The 21,024-nt window shown below is 40.3% G+C and overlaps 1 protein-coding gene across 1 annotated transcript in view; it reads right to left on the reverse strand.

Annotated features, from left to right (window-relative positions):
• nrxn3a (neurexin 3a) overlaps nt 1-21,024 on the reverse strand; it is a 166,636-nt gene that overhangs the window by 49,998 nt on the left and 95,614 nt on the right. The window contains exons 10-11 of the mRNA XM_054613239.1: nt 5,081-5,284; nt 3,105-3,131 (exon numbers count right to left, since the gene is read on the reverse strand). Of these exons, the coding sequence (XP_054469214.1) occupies nt 3,105-3,131; nt 5,081-5,284 (231 nt within the window). The remainder of the gene's footprint in view (nt 1-3,104; nt 3,132-5,080; nt 5,285-21,024) is intronic.

Here is a 21,024-nt window from a genome sequence, read left to right on the forward strand (position 1 = left end):
TTACAATCCTCGTCTTTGGATTGGCCGGATATCATTCCCGACCAGAGATTGTATATAAGAAGGGGACACAGTCATTGTGACCTCACCCATTGCTTTGTGGACTGCTGTTTTGAAGCCTCCAGTTTGGCGATTACGCCGTCGCCATCTTGGATTACGGGTTGCCTGTCGTTTTTTTGCAACCAAAATGTACAAAAGTAACCATAATTGGAATGTGGAGGAGTGATGTATAGACGTCGGCTCTGGTAGTCGCAGCAACCTGTAGGTAAGTAAGTAACAGTAACCCCACCCTGAAGCACACTCCACTGTTCAGTCTATTTTAATCTAATTTGAACATAATTTAATAAATGAACATCATGCTGTATTGAAGACTTGAAATTGAGACCATAAACTCATGTTTACAATTTTTACTGAGGTAATAAATCAAGTGAGAAGTAGAGTCATTTTCTCAAAGACGTCGCCCCCTGATGGACATTAAAGAGAATGCGGATTTTAGAGACTTCAGCATCGGCTTCAGTCGGCACAACCGGAGGTTGGCGCCTGCTCCTGACACAGATGCTAGATGGCGGTAAAAAAGTGGTTTCCGATCCGCCACTAGATACTAGACGACAACATCTCAGAGGTAAATATTGTACTTATTAGTCCAAGAGTTTTGTCTGACAGCTTAAGTTACTTTTCATCCCATCATGTCCAGTGAAAACCACGTATCTTGAATGTTTGAGATAAACTGAAGGATGAAGTGTTCCTTTATGGGTTGGGAAAACTGTCCTACATCTTCAGCTAAATCAGCTCTTTAAAAAGCCTCTTGGATCAGCTGCTAAATGCAACGTCACAAAGCCACAGGGTAGGAAGATGGCCACCTACCCAGGGCCAGGTTCTGAACAAGCTTTATATCCGTTAGGAGGGGTTTTTTTCTCACCACTGTTGCCCCAGTGGCTGCTTATGGGGGAATGTTGGGTCTCTGTAAATAGGTATGGTCTATACCTGCTCTATATGAAAAGTGTCTCAGATAACTTCTGTTATGTTCTGGCACTATATAACGAAACTGAATCAAATCGAGTTAACCTAATCTTACCTTACCCCAAAGTTTGAACTTACAGGAGATGTAATGCATAGTGGTAACTTCAAACAGAAATTATTTTAGATTTTTATGTAATCATATATTTACGAAAGATATGCCTCGGTTGTTGCTCCTTGTACTGCTGGCACGGCTGCAACAGCCACAAGCATTAGACTAGATTTTCAATCAACTTTGACCTGACTGCTGATTTATTCTCAAACTTACCATCCTAACATTATACTGAAAAATAAAAATGAAGGCTTGCATCAAGGATAGATCTATAAAACGTTAACCCAAAGAGCAGAAATTCACTCAGATCATACTATAACTTAACTCAACGCATACACTCACACATGGATTGTGTTTCACTTTAAATATTCACCTTAAATTTGTTGACAAATTGGTGATGTTAGGTTTAACGTTATAATAGACTATAGTGACTTCATGGCTGCATGTGGCAAATGTTAATGCTCAGTTTACCAAGATGAATAAATTATTTACATTGTTTGTCATGTTGTTGTTTGTCAATACACAACATTTAACCCACCAAAAGTTGGATGGGAGTAAACAAAAACAGATTTTATTTTCATTTTCTACTTCAATTTCAGAAGCACAGAGGTCTTCCATCTCTGATCATATATATATGTTAACGGAACAGATGAAAATTACAGATTTGAAGGTAAAAATCTTAATGGCCTCATTATGAGTAAAAGCAATCTGTAGTATAATTATAAAAAACTTTACGTTGTAAAAGCAGCAGACACACTTGATGTTGCAAAGAGAATCACCATTCCTAAACTTCGATTGGGTAAAATGTAACCTGACATAGTAACTGCTTAACATTTTCCTTACAATAGTAAACTTTCCTGCATATTTGGCATCATTTTGGAATTCAGTTTTGATATTCAGTTAATAATCTATAGCTACTGTTTAAGTATAGTAATATGCCATTTCTCCGTGTTGGGACTTTGAGGACGCTACCTTTAGGGCATCGTTGTTGCATCTGTTTCGTTTCAGCAATGTTGGTAAGATTAAGGTTATGTGGTTTAGTTTAACAGCAGAGATAAGAATATCTTTGGTGGTGGAGGACTTTTGTGAACACAGCCTCCCTCTTTCATTCCTTCAAACACCTTCTTGAAAAGGTTGGCGTTGCGATATTTGCCCATGTCCCAAAACCTGTAACCTTATTCATTGTGGTAGATGTTTTGGTGTAATGGAATGTGATTTCTCACTAAAAGTGGGTTATTGTACCATGAAGCAAGTACTGTTGCATGCACTACTTACAATTTATTTTGAAGTGTGCTAAAATTAAATGTACCCTTTAATCATAGCAATTATTCAATCTTCATAAAAATACCGGATGGAAGCAATTATGTTACACATTGGTTAGAATAAGGGGGTTCTGCAGCATTGAAGATTGGGTCAGTGTTAAGGTTATATGGCCTGTGGTGGACAGTGTTGAACAGCTACATCTACACTGCTAAAATGATCAAACGACCATCCAAATGAATTGTGTCAGCTACCGGGACCAAACGTGTTTCAATAAAGATATTTGTTAAGAAGTCCTAATTGGCATTCAGCTAAAACTGAAACTCAGATTTTAATCACTTAATGTTATCGCTTACAATAAAAGGTGATGAATAGGGATTAACGACATGTACCTAAAAGTTGTGGCAACGTTAAATACAATACATGTGTATATTGTTACTATTGAATGGTTTTAGTTTTGATACAAATAAGAGAATAGGACCGTAAACCTATAGATCAAACTGGTTGATTTAAAAAGAAGTGTATATATGTCTGATAATTAAAATAAATCACCACTCATTCCATTTGACTGACGCTATTTTGGGGGGTTTCTGTTGAATTATGGGTAGTCTAACCAACTGAGTGAACCTATCCTCCACATGATAGGCTTAAAAGAAAGTGGAGGGCAGTGCAGGACTCACATTTTAAAAACACATTTCCTTAAAAATAAAAAAAATAGCAACAACAATCAAGATAGCATCAACATTGAAAGCAAAATGAAACTTGAGTGTTAACTTACTGGAGTTACAGTTTATCCTGATACAGTCTAGATGGGGAAGAATAAATGACAGATGAAATTGCATCCTTCAAGGTTACTGCTGCAGACATCCAAAAACAAAGAGTCCACCCTTCCGGGGACGTACACATGCAGGAAGGCAGCCATTTTATTAATTTAGTATTTAGTGAACTTTATGCTAAATTACCATGACATAAATGATATACTTTAAAGATTTCCACAAAAAAAAATCAATAGTTAATAAGATAATGCAAGGATTAGTAATATAAATGTGCTGGTTGTAAAAAGCTGCTTTTTTAGAGCTTGTGCTCTTTTGTTACCCATAGTACCAGAGTTGAAATTAATTTATTGTTTAGGCACAGTATTAACAGTAAAATGGCCACTTGTAGTACCAGCTACATGAGTTTTCCAACCCAACACTGACTGTTTCTCTTAAGGTTTGAATATTAAGAGTAGAGAAGTCAAAGCCTCTGGCTCCAAAGCCTCCGCACCAACAAGGTGGTAGCAGCCGTCCGTTTGAGAGCCACGGATCTTTGTGAAGTCAAGAAATACAGAGCGATGATTTGTTAATTTGATATGATATTTAAACAGCAAAAATGGTTGATTTCGTAAGACAATGGGTGTGATAGAGAGGGGAAATCCAAAGTATCTTAACAGTCCTACTTAGGCCAGAATAACTGCTGTACGCAGTTGTAAAGACAGTGAGGGTTGGTCACCATGTGGCTGGTGGTTTCATGTGTCGTCAACCGCAACAGAAAAGTGGGAGCAAACAGCCACGATCCAATCAGCACCAGCACCATGCAGAGGCACAGGAACCCCAACCATCAGATCCAGAGTGCTATGCCTACATGTGTCACTAAGATACACTAGAGGCTAGATCTTTGAAATAGTTTTACAAACCTTCCAATTAGAGCTGCACAACATAAACATGTTGACTAAAATTTGGAGTATGACTTACATCAATTCATATCATCAGTAAATTATTTATGTAAATTTGGATTGGCAAACCAGCTAACGTCTGTTATTATTGCCATAGCTCTTACAATTGTTTAACGAGACATGTCATATGTTATTTACAACATTTAAATTGATAAGTGTGACTTATCGTTCTCAGACTTCTTTACAAATTATGATTGGAAGTATTTGGGGTCGCAGCCAGCTGTAGGTTTTGCTGGGCTCTGTTCTCGGGCTGTTCGCCTGACGGGTCGCAGGCTTAAGGCCTTTGAAGGGGTGAATACCATCTTTTGACAAAGCATGATGGAAAATGGATGTGATAGATAAACATAAAAACAAAACACTGAAAAAGCATCGACTTCCAGAAAAGACACCATCATTAGCAAAGAAAACAACCACCCAGAAGAACAGGAAGGTGATAGAGAAATGACTTGAAAATGAGTTTGGTGAGAAAGACAAGATACGTTTCTTCTAATGTCCTCTTGAATAATGGACTAAAGATGCATGGGCATACTTGGTGGAAGTCACCTCTTAGAAAGTCTCAGCACACTTTGTTCATTTAAAAGATTTACTAGAAACCAGTCTTTAAAGCACACATCTCTGCATTACTCTATTTCTTGTGCTTAGACTGTCTCAAAAGTTTGTAAACAAGAATACGGATATGAATATGGTTTGTCTGTTTCAAAGATGGGCCAAGCATGTTTACCATTGAAATGAAACAAGTTATGATGTGTAGCCTAAGATGTTAACCTGTAAAGAGTTGTTTTCATTAAGCAGTCCATGTTTATCTGTGTGCATAAAAAAACCATGACCACACGTTCAAAATAGATCAAAAATCTCTTATCTATGTTACAAAACTGGGAAAAACCTTTAAGGAACCATAGTGATGAGTAACTGATGAACAAAAAAACAGTGCAAAGAGAGATAGAAGTGAAAGGAGAAGAGAGGCCACCGCTCAACGGTGAACTGTGTCAGAGTGAAAGTGGAGTTGTGGAGGCAGATGGGTGGGGGTGGGCATACGATACCTAGGTTGACCGTGAGTTTGACGCGACCGCCGTCCAACTCCAGCCTGAGCGTGTCGGCCGATTCTCGGGAAGTGGTGGCCATGAGGAGGCCATAGGCCCGCTGGGAGCGGAAACGCAGGGAGACGTCCTCAGCCTCAGTATGCATGACTGTCGGCATCACCACCTTCATATACATGCTGCCATCATAGGAAAGGATGGAAGCCTCTGTGTGAGAGAGTCAGGAGCGTTGAGAGACGTTAGCCATGTTCCATGTCAATATCATTAGCTGGGACCTGACACGGGGCAAAGGCTAGTGGCTATAGGGATGCAATGCCAGTCAGTCCATCCAGACCATAGCTGGATTAAACTGCTGGGGGGCTCCTAGCTCCAATTATTTTTGTCTGTTTTGATTTTCATTATTTTCTATGAATATTAGATAGGAGAGCTGTGTATGGTGGAATATGAAGAGACTGAGCTGCTGAGTTGGCTGACGTGTTCACAATTTCACTTCAATCTATCCCTGAAAGGCCCGTCACATTCACACCAATAACCTTTATTGTGGATCATATGCATGGGTCCTGTATTCAATACATTCATACCCAGCAGACTGCTCTCCAAGCTGTGTGACCTATGCTTCAGACACATCTGCCTCTGGATAAAGGCAGCCAGTCACAGTCCGTCGGTAAGGGCCCCAAACACTCAGCACAGGGGCTCCATCAGGCTGTGTGAGGCTTATCACTGAGGGCAAGGACTCAGTCTAAATGGAAGAGGTACGGAGGCTAACAGGCTTGTGCTCACAAAACAACTTGGCACTCAACACCAAAAAAAAAAGAGCTCATCATTGATTTCAGGAGGAAGCAGAGTGACCATCCCCCACTGCACATAAAGAGTCCATAGAGTCTCCAGTTTTAGTTTACTGGGCACCCATCACTTGTTTGTCCTACTACCCTCAGGAAAACCCCTAATTGACATTATCAAAACTGTAAAAGAATCTGCCTCTGTGCAGTACTTTATTTGCAATATGTTTTTTAATAATGCTATTCTATGCAATAACTTATATTCTGTAGTCAGCAGAGCACATAAGGGTGCTACATTACGTAGGCATTATGTATGTGTTTGTGTGTGTATGTGTGCGAATCTGTGTGTAGATATGCAAGTGTGTGAGTTTAGTATGAATAGTTTGTACTCTTTTCACTCTTTTATTGAATTTTTTAAATCTTGTATAAGCTCCATTTAGGCAGTGTGCCTGAATTTTTGTTGCAACAGAGCAATTACAACAAAAAAACCTTCATAAGTCTATATTTAGATCTGAGTGAAGGCGGAACATATACACAAACAAAACAAAAATGATGTTTGTGTGTCTCAGTTTATTTCATTTACGGAAGCAGCAAAGAGTGATCGTTAGTCTAAATGATGTAGCAGTGTCCAATAAACAGGGAGAAAGGTGAGCACCACTGTGGAACATTTTAGTTCTGCTTCTGCAAGATAGTGGATGATAGTGGACCAATTCTAGTTTAAAGGAACACTGAAAGTGTATAGGAAAGGGAAGGAAAGAGATCACCTAAAGGAGTTTTCTCTTTTCTTTTCAAAGTCCAGGTGGTCATTAGTAGAACACAGACAGATGCAATGAGATAGGCACGGGCAAAAAAATCAGCTACCCAGTTTTCTATGGTAGCATATAAGGAAGCCAAGTTTAGAGCTGACTTTATGATTATGACTATATTGCACAAATCGGTCTGGTGTTTTTGTAGGTATTGTGATAGAAAATAAGAAAGACAGCGAACATATCAAAGGAGCAATCATCTCTAGGAAGTGTGAGCCTCCGAGCTGATAGAGCCTGGAGTGTGCCAACACAAACTTTTTATTGTTTAGTTATAGTCAATTCAGAATTTTTTTTGCCAGTCGATAGTTATTTTACCTTATTGTTGCCTTGAATGTTTAATTTAATTTGGGGGTTTACAGTGACCATAAGATGTAATGGACAAAGTCAATGCAAAAAACTAAATGAAACAACATTTAAAAAAAAAAAAAAAAAATCTAAACCACTAAATCACTTCACAAAACAGGAAAGGACGTATTATCCACAGCTAATCAGCGCTTGATGGGAGTTAACTTATGTATAGTAATGCTGATCTTGATTTAACTATAAATCCACTTAAGTTCTCTCCAATGCCTAACAAAGTGTTTTCTAAAATGTTCTTGTGTTTTGTAAATCATTTTTTGTGTTTCTCTTTCACCGTTCACATCTTTTTTTGATAGCCAATAGAGAGATGACAGAAAGAGAGAAGAAAGTGATAGGAACTAACCGAACCGGTCCTTAAACTTTACTTTCTGTGGTTGTAGGCCTATTTACTTAAGAGTCTGCCTGTCATATTCAATTTCACAATCTTTGGGTATCCTCATTTAAAATTTCCATTTTGTAAAGAATCAAAACAGCAACGTAAGTTTAACTTATCCTCTTGCCTCAGTGACGTGTACTCCACTACTCAGTACACCCTGACATTACTGTTGGATGTTGGTTGTGATCAGAGGTGAAAAACAAATGGAGTTCAGTTCATTTTCACAGACTGCTGTGTTGAATTTTAGCAGTTGGTAAACTAAGCTTAGCACAAAGACTGGAAACAAGGGGAAACAGCTAGCCATACAAACAAATGTAATTACTTTTATAGAATTATGGCAAACATTATTTTCTTTACTGAGTTTTTTAATGCTATATTTAAATGCCTATTAAACAATTTGAGTGAAATTAGCTATTTTGAATAAATAAATCTATTAAGGGGTCGTAACTGATTACTAGAAAACTCCAGAATCCGTACAAAGACCGTGTGGAGCAGTAGAGTGTTTATATGGCATCGACATAACTTTCACCACTTTGTTTGTCTGACAAACTGCATCACTTTCAAAACAGTGCAGCATGATAGCACTAGTAAACCACAACAGTTGACACGTCGCTAAGTCCCGCCCCTCAAAAACTGAACGGCCAGTTATAGTGTAGCATCGGCTTAGCCCAACTGAGATCCCTCAATTGCATAATTACGATCCCACTGCTTTTCTTGATAAGACACGTCCTTACACACAGCTTCTATTTTCATCCTTTAAACCTATTTTCACCCTGATATATCCATCAAACGCATATTGTTGACACATCTGTCTGGGTCTCGCTTTAACCTTTTTTTCATTTTTCCAAAGATTTGATAACATTACGGGGGGGCTCCATGGTAGCTTTGACAGCTTGACGGAGTAGCAGGGCGGGGATACGAAAAGGAAAAATGATGCTGCGACTATCACCACTAGAGTACTATAAATACACTGCCACAGAGGCAAACGACATACATAGCATGTACAGCACTACTGCAGCATAAATGAAACAATGTGAATCTTAATCTTGCAGCTGCTGATACTTTGTAATTATATCACAGTATTGACAGTGGGAGGAGGGGCAGGGAGAGACCGGAGAGTTGGATATACGGAGGTATACTAGAGCAGTGGTTCTCAAATGGGGGTACATGAAGGCACTCCAGGGGGTACGTGAGATTTTTTAAAAATATATTTAAAATTAGCATCCATTCAAAAATCCTTTAAAAATTGTTATTTAATAAATATTCAATAAAATATAAGTGTAAGTTCATAAACTGAATTTAATGCAACAATGCAATCGTCAGTGTTGACAGTTTAATAAATCAGACACTGATGGCAGAGCGCTTAGTATTACATCTTTTTTTCAACCAAAAATGCTTTGCGCTGGTTAGGGGGTACTTGGCTGAAAAAATATTTCACAGGGGGTACATCACTGAAAAAAGGTTGAGAACCACTGTACTAGAGCATGGGCAAAAGACAGAAAATAAAAGATCTAAAGGATTGTTGAATTGCAGGAGGAAGAGACAGAGACACTGTGTGGGTCTGGGCAATAAAAGAAGTAATGAGAAAAAGAAAAAGAACAAATTTCTCAAAAAGAACCGCAGGAAAGCTTTGATGGATGGTTATGTGAGGAAAAAGGTCTAGAATACCCTTCGGTTTACAGGCAGACTATGGCCAACGCTGCACCCATCCGGTATATTCTGAAACTTCAGATACACATATTCTTTGATGGGGATTCTACAACCGTATCTGTCACCACAAGGAATCTTTTTTAATTACAGTGCAACAACTAATGGCATCGTTAGGCATCCCAACCGCTCAGAGATTCAGATTGGTTTGTGGCTAATGTAGCCTAAAACTGAGATGAGCAGCAGGCTACAGAGACCTGGAAAGCTCACTTCTAACTCCACATCCCAAGATTTTTCTAACATGTCTTCAGCCCCAACCAACGCTGACTCAAGTTAAATAACATACATTTATCAGATTCCACAAAAAGGCGAGCGATGGTGGGAACAAAATTGTGAATAGGAGAAATAAAACATTATTTTCTGATTGTTACACAGTGGTTATGTTCTTAAGCTCAAACAAACACACCTCCACACAACCCTGCAGGAAGGTGCAGAGTTGCCCGATTTTGAATGAATGCAGCCAAAGAGCAGACTTAATTCCATCTGCTGTGTGTGTGGCCTAACGCTGCTCTCAGTCGAAATGACACACTGATAGCAACACTCTGTATACAGCAGAGGAGACAGAGAGGAGCACATGCACATAAAAACACAGCGATATAACAACCTGTGAACAACCCAGCTACAGTGCTCGTGCCTCAGAGACAAAGCGGCTGTGTTTGACAACCTGAACAGGCTGCACACCCTGAACACTGTTATTGGCTTGGGGTAAAAAAAAAAAAAAATACTTGAAAGTTGATTAGTTCACAGTTTTATGTCAAAAATATATCAGGTCTTACTTTTACAAAATAATTAACGCTGGCGGTTACTTCACAATAAACGGTGGTCTAACATGAAAAACTCCAATATAGTATTGATTTATCTTCGGCAAAAAGGATGTGGCACAGAGGCAGCTGTGCGATACATACCCAGATGTGCATTGCAGCCATGCATATGGCTATGCACCCCGTTCTCACTCCCAAGGTGTCAAGTAACGTAGCTTGGTCAGTGCTCCCTGGCGTCTGACCACAACGCACATTGAGCATGTGTTTGCAAGGCATTCCAAAGAGATTAACTGATGTAGTTAAACAAACCAGGGAGGAGGTGGATTGGTCAAACAAACACAGGACCTTCATTCAGGAGGCTGCTGTTCAATTCACATGTGTGAGTTAAAGTAAAACTTGATATTTTGTCACGTCAGTGGTTAGTGTTGTTAGTTAATGTCAAACATGATCTTTTCCTAAACCTATCTAAGTGGTTTTGTTGACTAAACCTAACTTCCTGTTAAGACTGAAGTTTATTTTCAAAAGACATCACTGACACGTGCATAACTGACGGGAGAGGGGAATGTAGATTGTCATAGTTTGAAGCTTATGCAGCTGAACAAACTGTGTTATTTAACGCATTTCTTTGACAGTGTGCAACACAGAAGTTATGTTAATAGTTCTGTGTGAAATTATGTTAATCATTTATATGTGGATGTGATATGTAATGAATATTTCTGCATTCAAATTCGGGGTGTTGCGATACACCAGTTTTAAAGATAGTTGTGATTTTTAAACAAATATTTAAATCATGTTGAGAATACAAATCATTTAATATAGGTTAGCTGCATATTGTCGAGTAGCATTACACAACATAATGACGTGTGAACAATATCGGTTTTATTTGCTCAACATATTATTTTCTCTTACATTACTAAATGCACCCTAAAACTTTCTTATTGATCATAAGAGGACACAATCCAAATCAGTTTATGTTTTAAGTTCACTTGTGTGGTAACATGCTGTATATGTCTCTGCCTCGACTGCACATTAAATAAATAACTTTGATTGGTCGTACAGATGACTAGGACTGATGTCTTATTGACAAGGTGTCTGATTACAGCATGGTGTGACATACACAATTCAAATTCTCATTAAAGCTTTGGACTGGGCTGTCAGGTTAACTCTGACATGTGGTATTTCTTGGATGTATCTGGGTGTGTTCATTTGTATGTATGTGTATAATGACCTGCATGTGAGATGGTCTCAATAGAGTGTGTCCAAAGGGTTTAGACACGATAAACTGGCTGACCTTGCCAGGTTCAACCCACAGAGAAGTAGACCTTAACGCATTTTGTTTGGTTTCTATGAAGATGCTGTCTCCCTGACCAGTTCACATTTCTTATATTAGTTTATTCAGCTCAGTGAAGGAGAATAAGATGTCGTCATTAGACAGTAATACAATACAACTCACTGTTTCTGCTGGGAGGAGGAAAGCGACTACATTCTCAAAATGGGTCTATTAATCTCAGCCGTAGTGAGAAACAACAACACACACACACAACACACACACACACACACACACACACACACACACACACACACACACACACACACACACACACAACAGTACCCAGATGATTTTAGACACACCTTGAGGTGTAACAACTGCTTTCAAATCAGCTGAAAAGCAAAGTTTTAATGTCTTCATTTTTCGTACTATTCCAAAAATGACCTAAAATAAATTTTTGCCTAAAGGAGCAATGTTTAAAAATACATAAAAAAATCTATATGAAGCCAAATAGACCCAATATCAGATTGACCCACTGATGCACTACAACTTTTCTTTTCAAAAGTAGAGATTAGATTCAGGTTACATTATCTTACAGCGGCCCACTTAGCGGCGAAAGAGAAAAAACTGATAAAGAAACAGAGATATGATCAGAAAGCTGGTCTGGGATCTGCTCTTTGCCAAAAGATAAAAAAACATCAAATGTCCCAAATTTATAATATATGATAATAATAATAATAATAATAATAATAATAATAATAATAATAATAATAATAATAATAATAATAATAATTATTATAATAATGTGGCACCCTGGACATTTTAATGGCTACAATTATTTGCAGAATTGTTAATGTATTAGTGTGTGTTATTAACTTGTCCCCCCACACCATTATTTTCTGGTTATTATAATTCAAAACGCTTTGTGTTACTTCTAAACTAACCTGTTTTCACCTGAAGTAGTCGGAGGGCGACATTCACTTTCGTCAATAGGGGATAGTAGTGGCTTTGGTATGGTGGTGGCTTTGGTATGGTGGTGGCTTTGGTATGGTAGTGGCTTTGGTATGGTAGTGGCTTTGGTATGGTAGTGGCTTTGGTAGTGGCTTTGGTATGGTGGTGGCTTTGGTATTAGTGGCTTTGGTATGGTAGTGGCTTTGGTAGTGGCTTTGGTATGGTGGTGGCTTTGGTATGGTAGTGGCTTTGGTATGGTAGTGGCTTTGGTAGTGGCTTTGGTATGGTGGTGGCTTTGGTATGGTAGTGGCTTTGGTATGGTGGTGGCTTTGGTAGTGGCTTTGGTATGGTAGTGGCTTTGGTATGGTAGTGGCTTTGGTATGGTAGTGGCTTTGGTAGTGGCTTTGGTAGTGGCTTTGGTATGGTGGTGGCTTTGGTATGGTAGTGGCTTTGGTATGGTGGTGGCTTTGGTATGGTAGTGGCTTTGGTATGGTGGTGGCTTTGGTATGGTGGTGGCTTTGGTATAGTAGTGGCTTTGGTATGGTAGTGGCTTTGGTATGTAGTGGCTTTGGTAGTGGCTTTGGTAGTGGCTTTGGTATGGTGGTGGCTTTGGTATGGTAGTGGCTTTGGTAGTGGCTTTGGTAGTGGCTTTGGTATGGTAGTGGCTTTGGTATGGTGGTGGCTTTGGTATGGTAGTGGCTTTGGTATGGTGGTGGTGGGTGGCTTTGGTATGGTAGTGGCTTTGGTATGGTAGTGGCTTTGGTAGTGGCTTTGGTATGGTGGTGGCTTTGGTATGGTGGTGGTGGCTTTGGTAGTGGCTTTGGTATGGTGGTGGCTTTGGTATGGTAGTGGCTTTGGTAGTGGCTTTGTTATGGTAGTGGCTTTGGTATGGTGGTGGCTTTGGTATGGTAGTGGCTTTGGTATGGTGGTGGCTTTGGTATGGTAGTGGCTTTGGTATGGTGGTGGCTTTGGTATGGTGGTGGCTTTGGTATAGTAGTGGCTTTGGTATGGTAGTGGCTTTGGTAGTGGCTTTGGTATGGTAGTGGCTTTGGTATGGTGGTGGCTTTGGTATGGTAGTGTAGTGGCTTTGGTATGGTGGTGGCTTTGGTATGGTAGTGGCTTTGGTATGGTGGTGGCTTTGTTATGGTAGTGGCTTTGGTATGGTTGTGGCTTTGGTATGGTAGTGGCTTTGGTATGGTGGTGGCTTTGGTATGGTAGTGGTGCTGTAATACTTGCCTAAGAGAAGCACGTTAGTCCAGCAGTAAGAAAGGACAGTCAGCATAGCGGCCGTGAAACAGATATTCATCCGAGACTTTTTGTCTGTTTGTTGTATTCACAGGCGAGAGAAGTACACAAGCCTCATATACATTATGTTAAGTTCACTCACTTTTGCGGTGCCGTGTTTTATGTTTATAAAGTGTTTACTGTTGACATATAAGGCAGCTAACTAAAGCTAGCATCAGTAGCTAAACCAACGATGTGCAGCCCGCTGGCTGTTTGGCGCCAGCGTGACGTCACTAACCTAGTCTTATAATTGTATTGTTCCCATGCAAGCTTGTACACAGATCAATGTTTTGTCCTGTGCTGGTGATAAGCAGTGCTTTGTTAGTTAGTAATGTTAAGCTGTACATTTGAGGTTGTGTATTTACATTTCATTTAACCTGATTACAGTTGTATTTAGATAGTTTTACTGATGTATGTGTGGCTGTAATCTTTGTGTCTAAGAGAAGGAAGTTAGTCCAGCCGTAAGAAAGGACAGTCAGGATAGAAACAGATATTCATAAGAGACTGTCTTTGTTGTATTCACAGAATAAAAACTCATCTGGCAACTGAATGGAAATTGTCATCATTCAGTGTGTAACAATAATAATAATAATAATAATAATACATGAAGTTTATTAACCTCTTTTCAAGCACTTAATGAATTTTTCACTGAGGAGCACTAATGAGACAAACGACAATGTGACTCCGATTTACAAGATATTGTAGATGATACGGTTGCAGACAGTTCTTTAATAAGTGGGGTGCCTGTGTCAGGATTTGGTGTGACCAGTTGGAGTCTGTGGATGGAGCTATCATTGATGATGGAGGTTGGGAGCAGCAAGAGTACGGGTTGCTTGGTCAGGCACAGGAGTGAGGATGAGCTGCATTGTTATAGAGGCGCGAGGTATAAAGGTCCATCAGCACAAGGCTTCAGGAGGTAATTTACTGTTTACAAGAGGGCTTGGGGGTTATGGCTGGATTCATTGATGAGGATGGAGACTTAAGCAGACTTGGCAATGAGGTCATCTTTGTAAGTAGAGTTTGTAGGCTTCTTGGTGGACAGTGAGTGATTATTTTGTTTTACCAATCATTCAGGTTGTTCCATTGTGCGGATTTCAGGTTCATGTTTTTCTTTGGAGCATCAGGATGATCTAAAGAGTCCACTGATGCATAATAGATAATAATGTCCTGCAGTTGAGGTTATTTACGAACCATCAGATGAAGTGAGGGCTGATTCCAGGAGGAGAGCACTAGAGAGCATTTCTTAGTGTTTGAGTAGATTGATGGATTTAGTGTACTGGAAGATTATTTCTCTCATGATGTGAACAAAGGGTTGGGAATGGAATAGTGATCTGGATGTGGTTATCATCAGACAAGAAAGCTGGGACAGGTGGATGTTTAGTACCGGTAATGCACCAGTAAGTCTGTCACTAATGCAACAATCCAAAGACTATAATACACTATGTGTGTATGTTGTGTAAAATGTTGCATTTTGGAACCGCCCTCTCCATAGCAACCTTCTGGAACTCATGGCAGCTGAGTTGCTGAGGTCACTTAATGTTTGATGTCTCTTATGCCGCGTCAGTTTACTCGCAGGTCCGTTTGTGTTTATTCGCTTAATTCGTGCCGCAGAGGGGGAGGGGCTTATCTCCATGGAAACCGTTGTCAACTCATCCATTTATTTCCGCCATCAATCATGGAAGAAATAACTAGAAATAACTACTATATCTGCTTTATACTTGTTTTGGCAGTCCCAGATATATCGGGAAACTAAACGCCGTCTTGTCTGGTTCATAACATCATCCGGTGGCGCCGTATTCACTGAATCCAGCAAGCCACACGTCGACTGGTTTACTACAGCTGTATGGACCGAAAATAAACCATTTTACTGTGATTTAATTGCAATAAATGTACAAAAAGGGACGCCGAAATAACAACACAATGATGGTTGTTTGTAAAAAGTCAGAATTCATGTTTTGTTAGTTCTCTCCGCAGGACGACAAGGACATCCCTTCATAAAAGCTTGTTTTGTGAACGGAGCTCGGATCGATGACAGAGTGACAGGAGGAGAATCTCAACGCTGATTGGCTCTCGCAACACAGCGTCACGCGAATTTCGCCTCATTCGCGACGCAAGGCTCAAGTTCGCGTCTACTCGCGAATATTCGAGTCTGTGCATTGACTTTACATGTAAACTGAACGCGCGGAAAATTCGCAACGCTTTTGGTGTGAACACGGCATTAGCCTTAACGTGAAAGTGCTGAGATCCTTACAAGGACGGACTGTACTGTCTTCACTCCCTGAATGCAAGGTATGTGAGACCCCTCAAGACAGTAGTGGACAAGACCAGTAATGGAGTCCTGGAAAGCATCAGTTAGAGCCTCTTATGGTGCTGGACAACACAAGTCAGTGAGATTTGCACGCTGTCCTGCCCACACCCTCTACACTGCTGTTCCAGAAATGTATGGCGTATAACCGCTGTTGCTATCAAACCAGAACCCAGGCCACCGAAACATAACAGTTAGTTTTTTTCTGCCATCCCTCTGTACTCTGTGTGATGCATTAACTGAAGTTGAACAGCCTCAGGCCCAAATTTCATCAATCAAGATTTTCAACTTATTCTGAGATGTGTTCCATTCAATCTGTCCCACCTAGTGTCTGTTTGAACAGACCTTTACATGACGAAGAGGAGAATGATGGTGACATAAACCTGTAGATGCATGGCCGGTTTGTTTTGAGTCTGTAATGTGCCAACAGACTAAATATATATGTTTTAAATGATTAACTAAGTTTGCATCAATGATATAGGAATAGTAAATTCCTTTTTTCATATTGACCATATGACAGTATTTTAGTGCCTTAACTGTTACAGTAAGAGTTTTGAGCCACTGTTGAATAATTACTTAATTTTTTTATTAACTAAATGTATTCATTATTATTTTTACAACCATACATACAAACATACTAAACTGTAAACCAAAAACCTAGGTACATACTGAACTGTCAAGTATGTGTACTTTTCCACCCCTAAGGATATTTATATAGACATTAAATGAAGTAAACCTTGACCAAATGGATTAAGAATTACATTTGTTTGTCTCTTATTTTAACAGCACACTTATTTCCTTTTTACATTGATTTAACGAGATCATACATTTTGTCTCCTAGACCACAATGATGAAGTCTGTTATGGATCCCTTCACACCCTCACAAAAAAAGTCAAATCTTTCTTGAAATCAATGAAACAGGAGAATATTCTACGATTTTGTGTTTGCTGTATTTTCACTAAAGTGTGAAGGTATACGTGGCCGATGGTGCATTTTCTTTTTGACTCAATACTATGAAATAATTGACCTAGATAACTGCTGACACAGATGCCACTGTCGTTACTAGGCTCTGATTGGTCCCTACTCTTATGAATGGAGTAAATGAGCCCTTTGCACCAGATGTCAGGAAAACATTCTGACACTGCACCCTGCATCTCTGGAGTGCTGCGTTTGAGCATCGCTTTTTAATGTTGTCTGGCCCTCAAGCTTTCCTTTGCAGGAGCGATTTGGTCTGTGTTGTCAATTCTTCCCAGGTAACTGGGAAATCAAGGGGGTTGACTTTAATTGTTTGTTATAATTGTTGGATTTTTTTCTTTTACAATACATTGATCTAAATTAATTCGATTTATTGGTATGCCTTTGTACAGATTTTCAAAATGTGCCATCCTGATGTCACAGTTTTGGGTACTGGTTAATACAAAACAAGTGTTGAAGTTGTTCCACATATGGGTTGATTGGTTGCCAATGTTTTTCAGGTCTTTCCTCATGGGTTAGGGTTAGGCTTGCATTTATCATTAAATTATTTGTCAGAGTTTTGCCTTTTAAAATATTTGCATTATCGTTTTATAAAGTCAACTTTAATAGCTGCCTTATGATATATTATATTGATTTCATGAATTGCATTGTTAACACCATCTCTAGTATTGATCTAGGTCGTATATTGACATGTCATCGGGTGAGTTGAAGGCCATAATGAATGTCTCTCCACTGTCTGGAACCCATCTGTTGCTAGGATTTCATTTCTTAAGCTTACTAGGTTCTCTCATTTGACCTGAAAGTTTAAAGAACACATGTATTTGGTTGTGGTCTGAAGGAGGGGATTGCTGTCTGACAGTGACTGAGGGGTCCATGTCAGTGATTACATAATCTACCACACTAGGCCCAAGAGCCAAGGAGTAAGTGTTACCCCACAAGAGTCCCTCCGAACCAACCGGTAACTAGGTACAGGCCTACGGCAAGACAGAAATGCCGCTCCCTGCAACATTGATTTAATCCGGAGTCAAGGTTGGTGCCGTTTGGTGACGTTAACGGGGGGGGCTCACCAAACATTGTATTGTTGTTGCCCTGTTGGTTGATGATAGCAGGTTCAATTCCTGTTCATCAAGGTAGATCTCCAGTAAGAAGCATATTTCCTTGGCCCTGGAAATATGCGATTTCTGAATGAAGATTTAAAAAAGAAATCTTCAATAAAAAAATCTTCTGTTGGTATATTGTAATCAGGTGGAACTGTCATCGTGGGATGGTTGTCCAGCCGGACTGGCAAAGTAGCACACTGGCAGTGATTGGGTGATGAAACTCACCTGTTGGGGGGCCACAGTCTCTGAGTTTGCCCTTTCTCCCCGACGGGACGGGCTGCTACGTCTTGTGTGGCAAGTCAATTCCAGCGCGACCGTATGCCCATGTCGTCGTCGAGTGCAACAACAAGAGCTGCATGATGACTTGAGTTACTGCCCAAGGGTAACCGTAGACGTTCTTTCTTCCTTGGGAGCTCGGTGTCTAGGAGGCATTTCACCCTGATGTGACGTATTGTGCTGGTAGATCGCTGATATGAGGTACACCTTTTGTTTTAATTATGCATTTTGCAAGTTGCAAGTTAAATAAATGATGTAGCATGCAGTATGTAAATTTGTATGTGTGTTGTTGAGGTTCCTGAGCAGTTGTGAAGAATTTGGGGGAAACCAGAATAAGGCTGCTGTATTGCTGTATAGCCGGTCGGTTTTGAAATATATTTTCTTTGTTTTGTTTCTGTTTGGTTGTGAGGAGTAGCCATATGGAATTTATTAAGTTTTTGTTTTGTTTCTTTTGCAGCGACTTAGCTGCCGACTTGGAGATTTTTATTTTTGGTTTTTATTTAACCATTAGTTTTGCCCACCCTGTATGTGCTGTTGTGAGCCAACACTTTGTTGGCAAGAGCTTGTGAGCTCGTCCTGCATTGGGTGAACGATTTCTCCTTGTCAACCCACTATGGGGATGTAGTTTCACCAAATGTGTAATTGAACCTGTTTTAATGGTGAGATCTAACGGCAAAGACGTCAAGATTGCCTCCGATGTTTTGTCCTTGAAGATGTTTTTTATTATATAGAGGGCACCATGGTAATATAATTACATCGACGTCTTTAATAGATTCCATTACTTCTGGGTTTCCACACTTCAGCTATATAGTTCATTTATTGAGACCATGATGCATTTAAGAAATCGATCAAAATGGACCTGTTTAGTGAGACAAATATGAAAACACCTACAATTATCTCTATATTCACGACACTGAATCACTATTGATCGGAATTTCATGGAGGCATGTACCATTTTCACTAATATTACCAAGGGAATGACTACTTTTATATATTATTATATATATATATATATATATATATATATATATATATATATGTATGTTAAAAATATATTTCCATGTTACTCAAGTGTAAAGGTGTTCTGAGTCTGATCTCTGATATCTCCAAGCTCCGAGGTAGCAGAGGGAGGGAATGTGCTGGACTGGGCCTAAACTCCAGCATAGTTTTGCTGCTGTAGGTGGGGACGGGGACGGGGACGGGGGGCAGGTGCAGAAGCACAGCTCTGCTGGTGATGCTATCAAGGGGGTTGGTGGGTGAGGAGGTGTTAGGTTGCCTCCTCTGGGGGAGGTGGGGGTGTTGCGTTGCCTCATAGCAAAGGGGTTGATCCTAGAGTGGTGAAGGGGAGGTAGGGACTAGGGTGGTCTTTAATACCTCTAGTAGAGGAAGGGGTGGAAGGACTTTGTCTTTGCTTCTTAGAGGGTCTGTACAAATAATCCTACCCTTTCTTTGTGTAGATGGAGCCCATCACGGAGCTACGAGGGGCCAGTGGTTGGGACGTAAGCGAGGTGGACATTGGCTCCTCATCTTTTCTGATGGCCATAGGCCCCATTAAGCTATTTTCTGGGTACATATTTTTATCTCCAGTTACAGTTACAACATGTTAACATGCGTTAATGCCCATAATCCTCCTTGTTTTTCTCATTCTGGCTGTCCTGCAGCACCTCTTCTCACCCTCTCTCTGAAACCCTCCGTTGTAGCGCTTGCTCCTCCCTCCAGAAAGCAAAGTCTGCCCTGATTGGTCAACTAGCCCGCTCTGTTGTGATTGGTCAACGTTTTTTATGCGTCTGAAATGTCCTGCCCCTTACAAACAGAATTCATCCGGTCTTCCGGAGCTGTTGAAGCTGTCCTCGGCGAAATGCAGCGAACACAACATTAAGTTTTCGTTGTACTGTAAATGAAACGTAGCCTCTTTTTCTTCATTTCATCTGCCTTTGGAAGTCCAAACAAAGGACATTTCCCCTCGCAGAGCAGAGCACAGCTTCTGCTCCACATGACGGCGCGAATAAAACCTCTTCCTCCGGAGCTTCAGCTCCGTCTCTCTCTTTTGTTGTTGGAGGGCGGGCCAAACTAGCGGAGGTTTATGCAAATTCCTTCCATTGCGGAAGTGAAGGAGAGAATTCAATGGAGCCGTTTCAGGCAGCTCAGGAGCAGTGTTTCTGAGGGGGAGGGTAACTCCTTTTAGGCCTGGACTTCAGGTTTTACACTCTACGGACCTTTTACATGTACAAAAATATATATAACCCACTAAAGGAGAGGGGAAAAGGGGAAAAGCATAATAGGGCCACTTTAATGTCATGGATGACATGAGGAGAGATGTCTGCCCTAGGCAGCAGGGTGGAGACAACAATGTGGGCATTGTGGAATTCCTTACTGGCCTGCTCCGCCATCTTCCTCACTGCCTCCTCAGTTTCCCTACAGAGGCTGTGCAGGTCATTTGTTCTTGTGTGGATCACCAGTCACTGAGGGCTCCTGAAGGTCTACTTTTTAAAGAGCTTCATTGACTGGCCTGTGGTGCTTCAGCACTTTTTTTTACCAGGAAAAAGCTTGTTTGTGTCTAAGAATTTTCCAACTGAGTCAGCCAGCAGAATCACTTGTTGTTCCTGAAAGATAACTATTTTCATAGCGTGACCATACATTATTTTTTTCCGATAACAGTTATTGTAGGACATTGCAGTCAGGTCAGGGAAACCTAGCTAAAGGCTAGTTAGCTAGCTAGCTTGCTATTTCCACCATGCTTTAAACAGGGTGGCCAACTTTTCAATTTAGTTTGAAGTGAGATTTGGCATTGGTTGAAGTTGGGGCATTTCATGAGTAGACCCTCTGACATTACCCATCGCAGTGGTTGGGATCACCACTCCTCAACCCCTAGGACCTTTTTTTTTAATTCAGCAGCCAAATTCTCAATTGTTTAGCATTTATACATGAAAAGTGAATAACCATTGTCAATGATGAAAGCGCGTGCTGATCAGCATTATTGCCAACCTCCATCGTAGC

Source organism: Anoplopoma fimbria, chromosome 15 (genome assembly GCF_027596085.1).
Source record: "Anoplopoma fimbria isolate UVic2021 breed Golden Eagle Sablefish chromosome 15, Afim_UVic_2022, whole genome shotgun sequence".
Lineage (NCBI taxonomy): Eukaryota > Metazoa > Chordata > Actinopteri > Perciformes > Anoplopomatidae > Anoplopoma > Anoplopoma fimbria.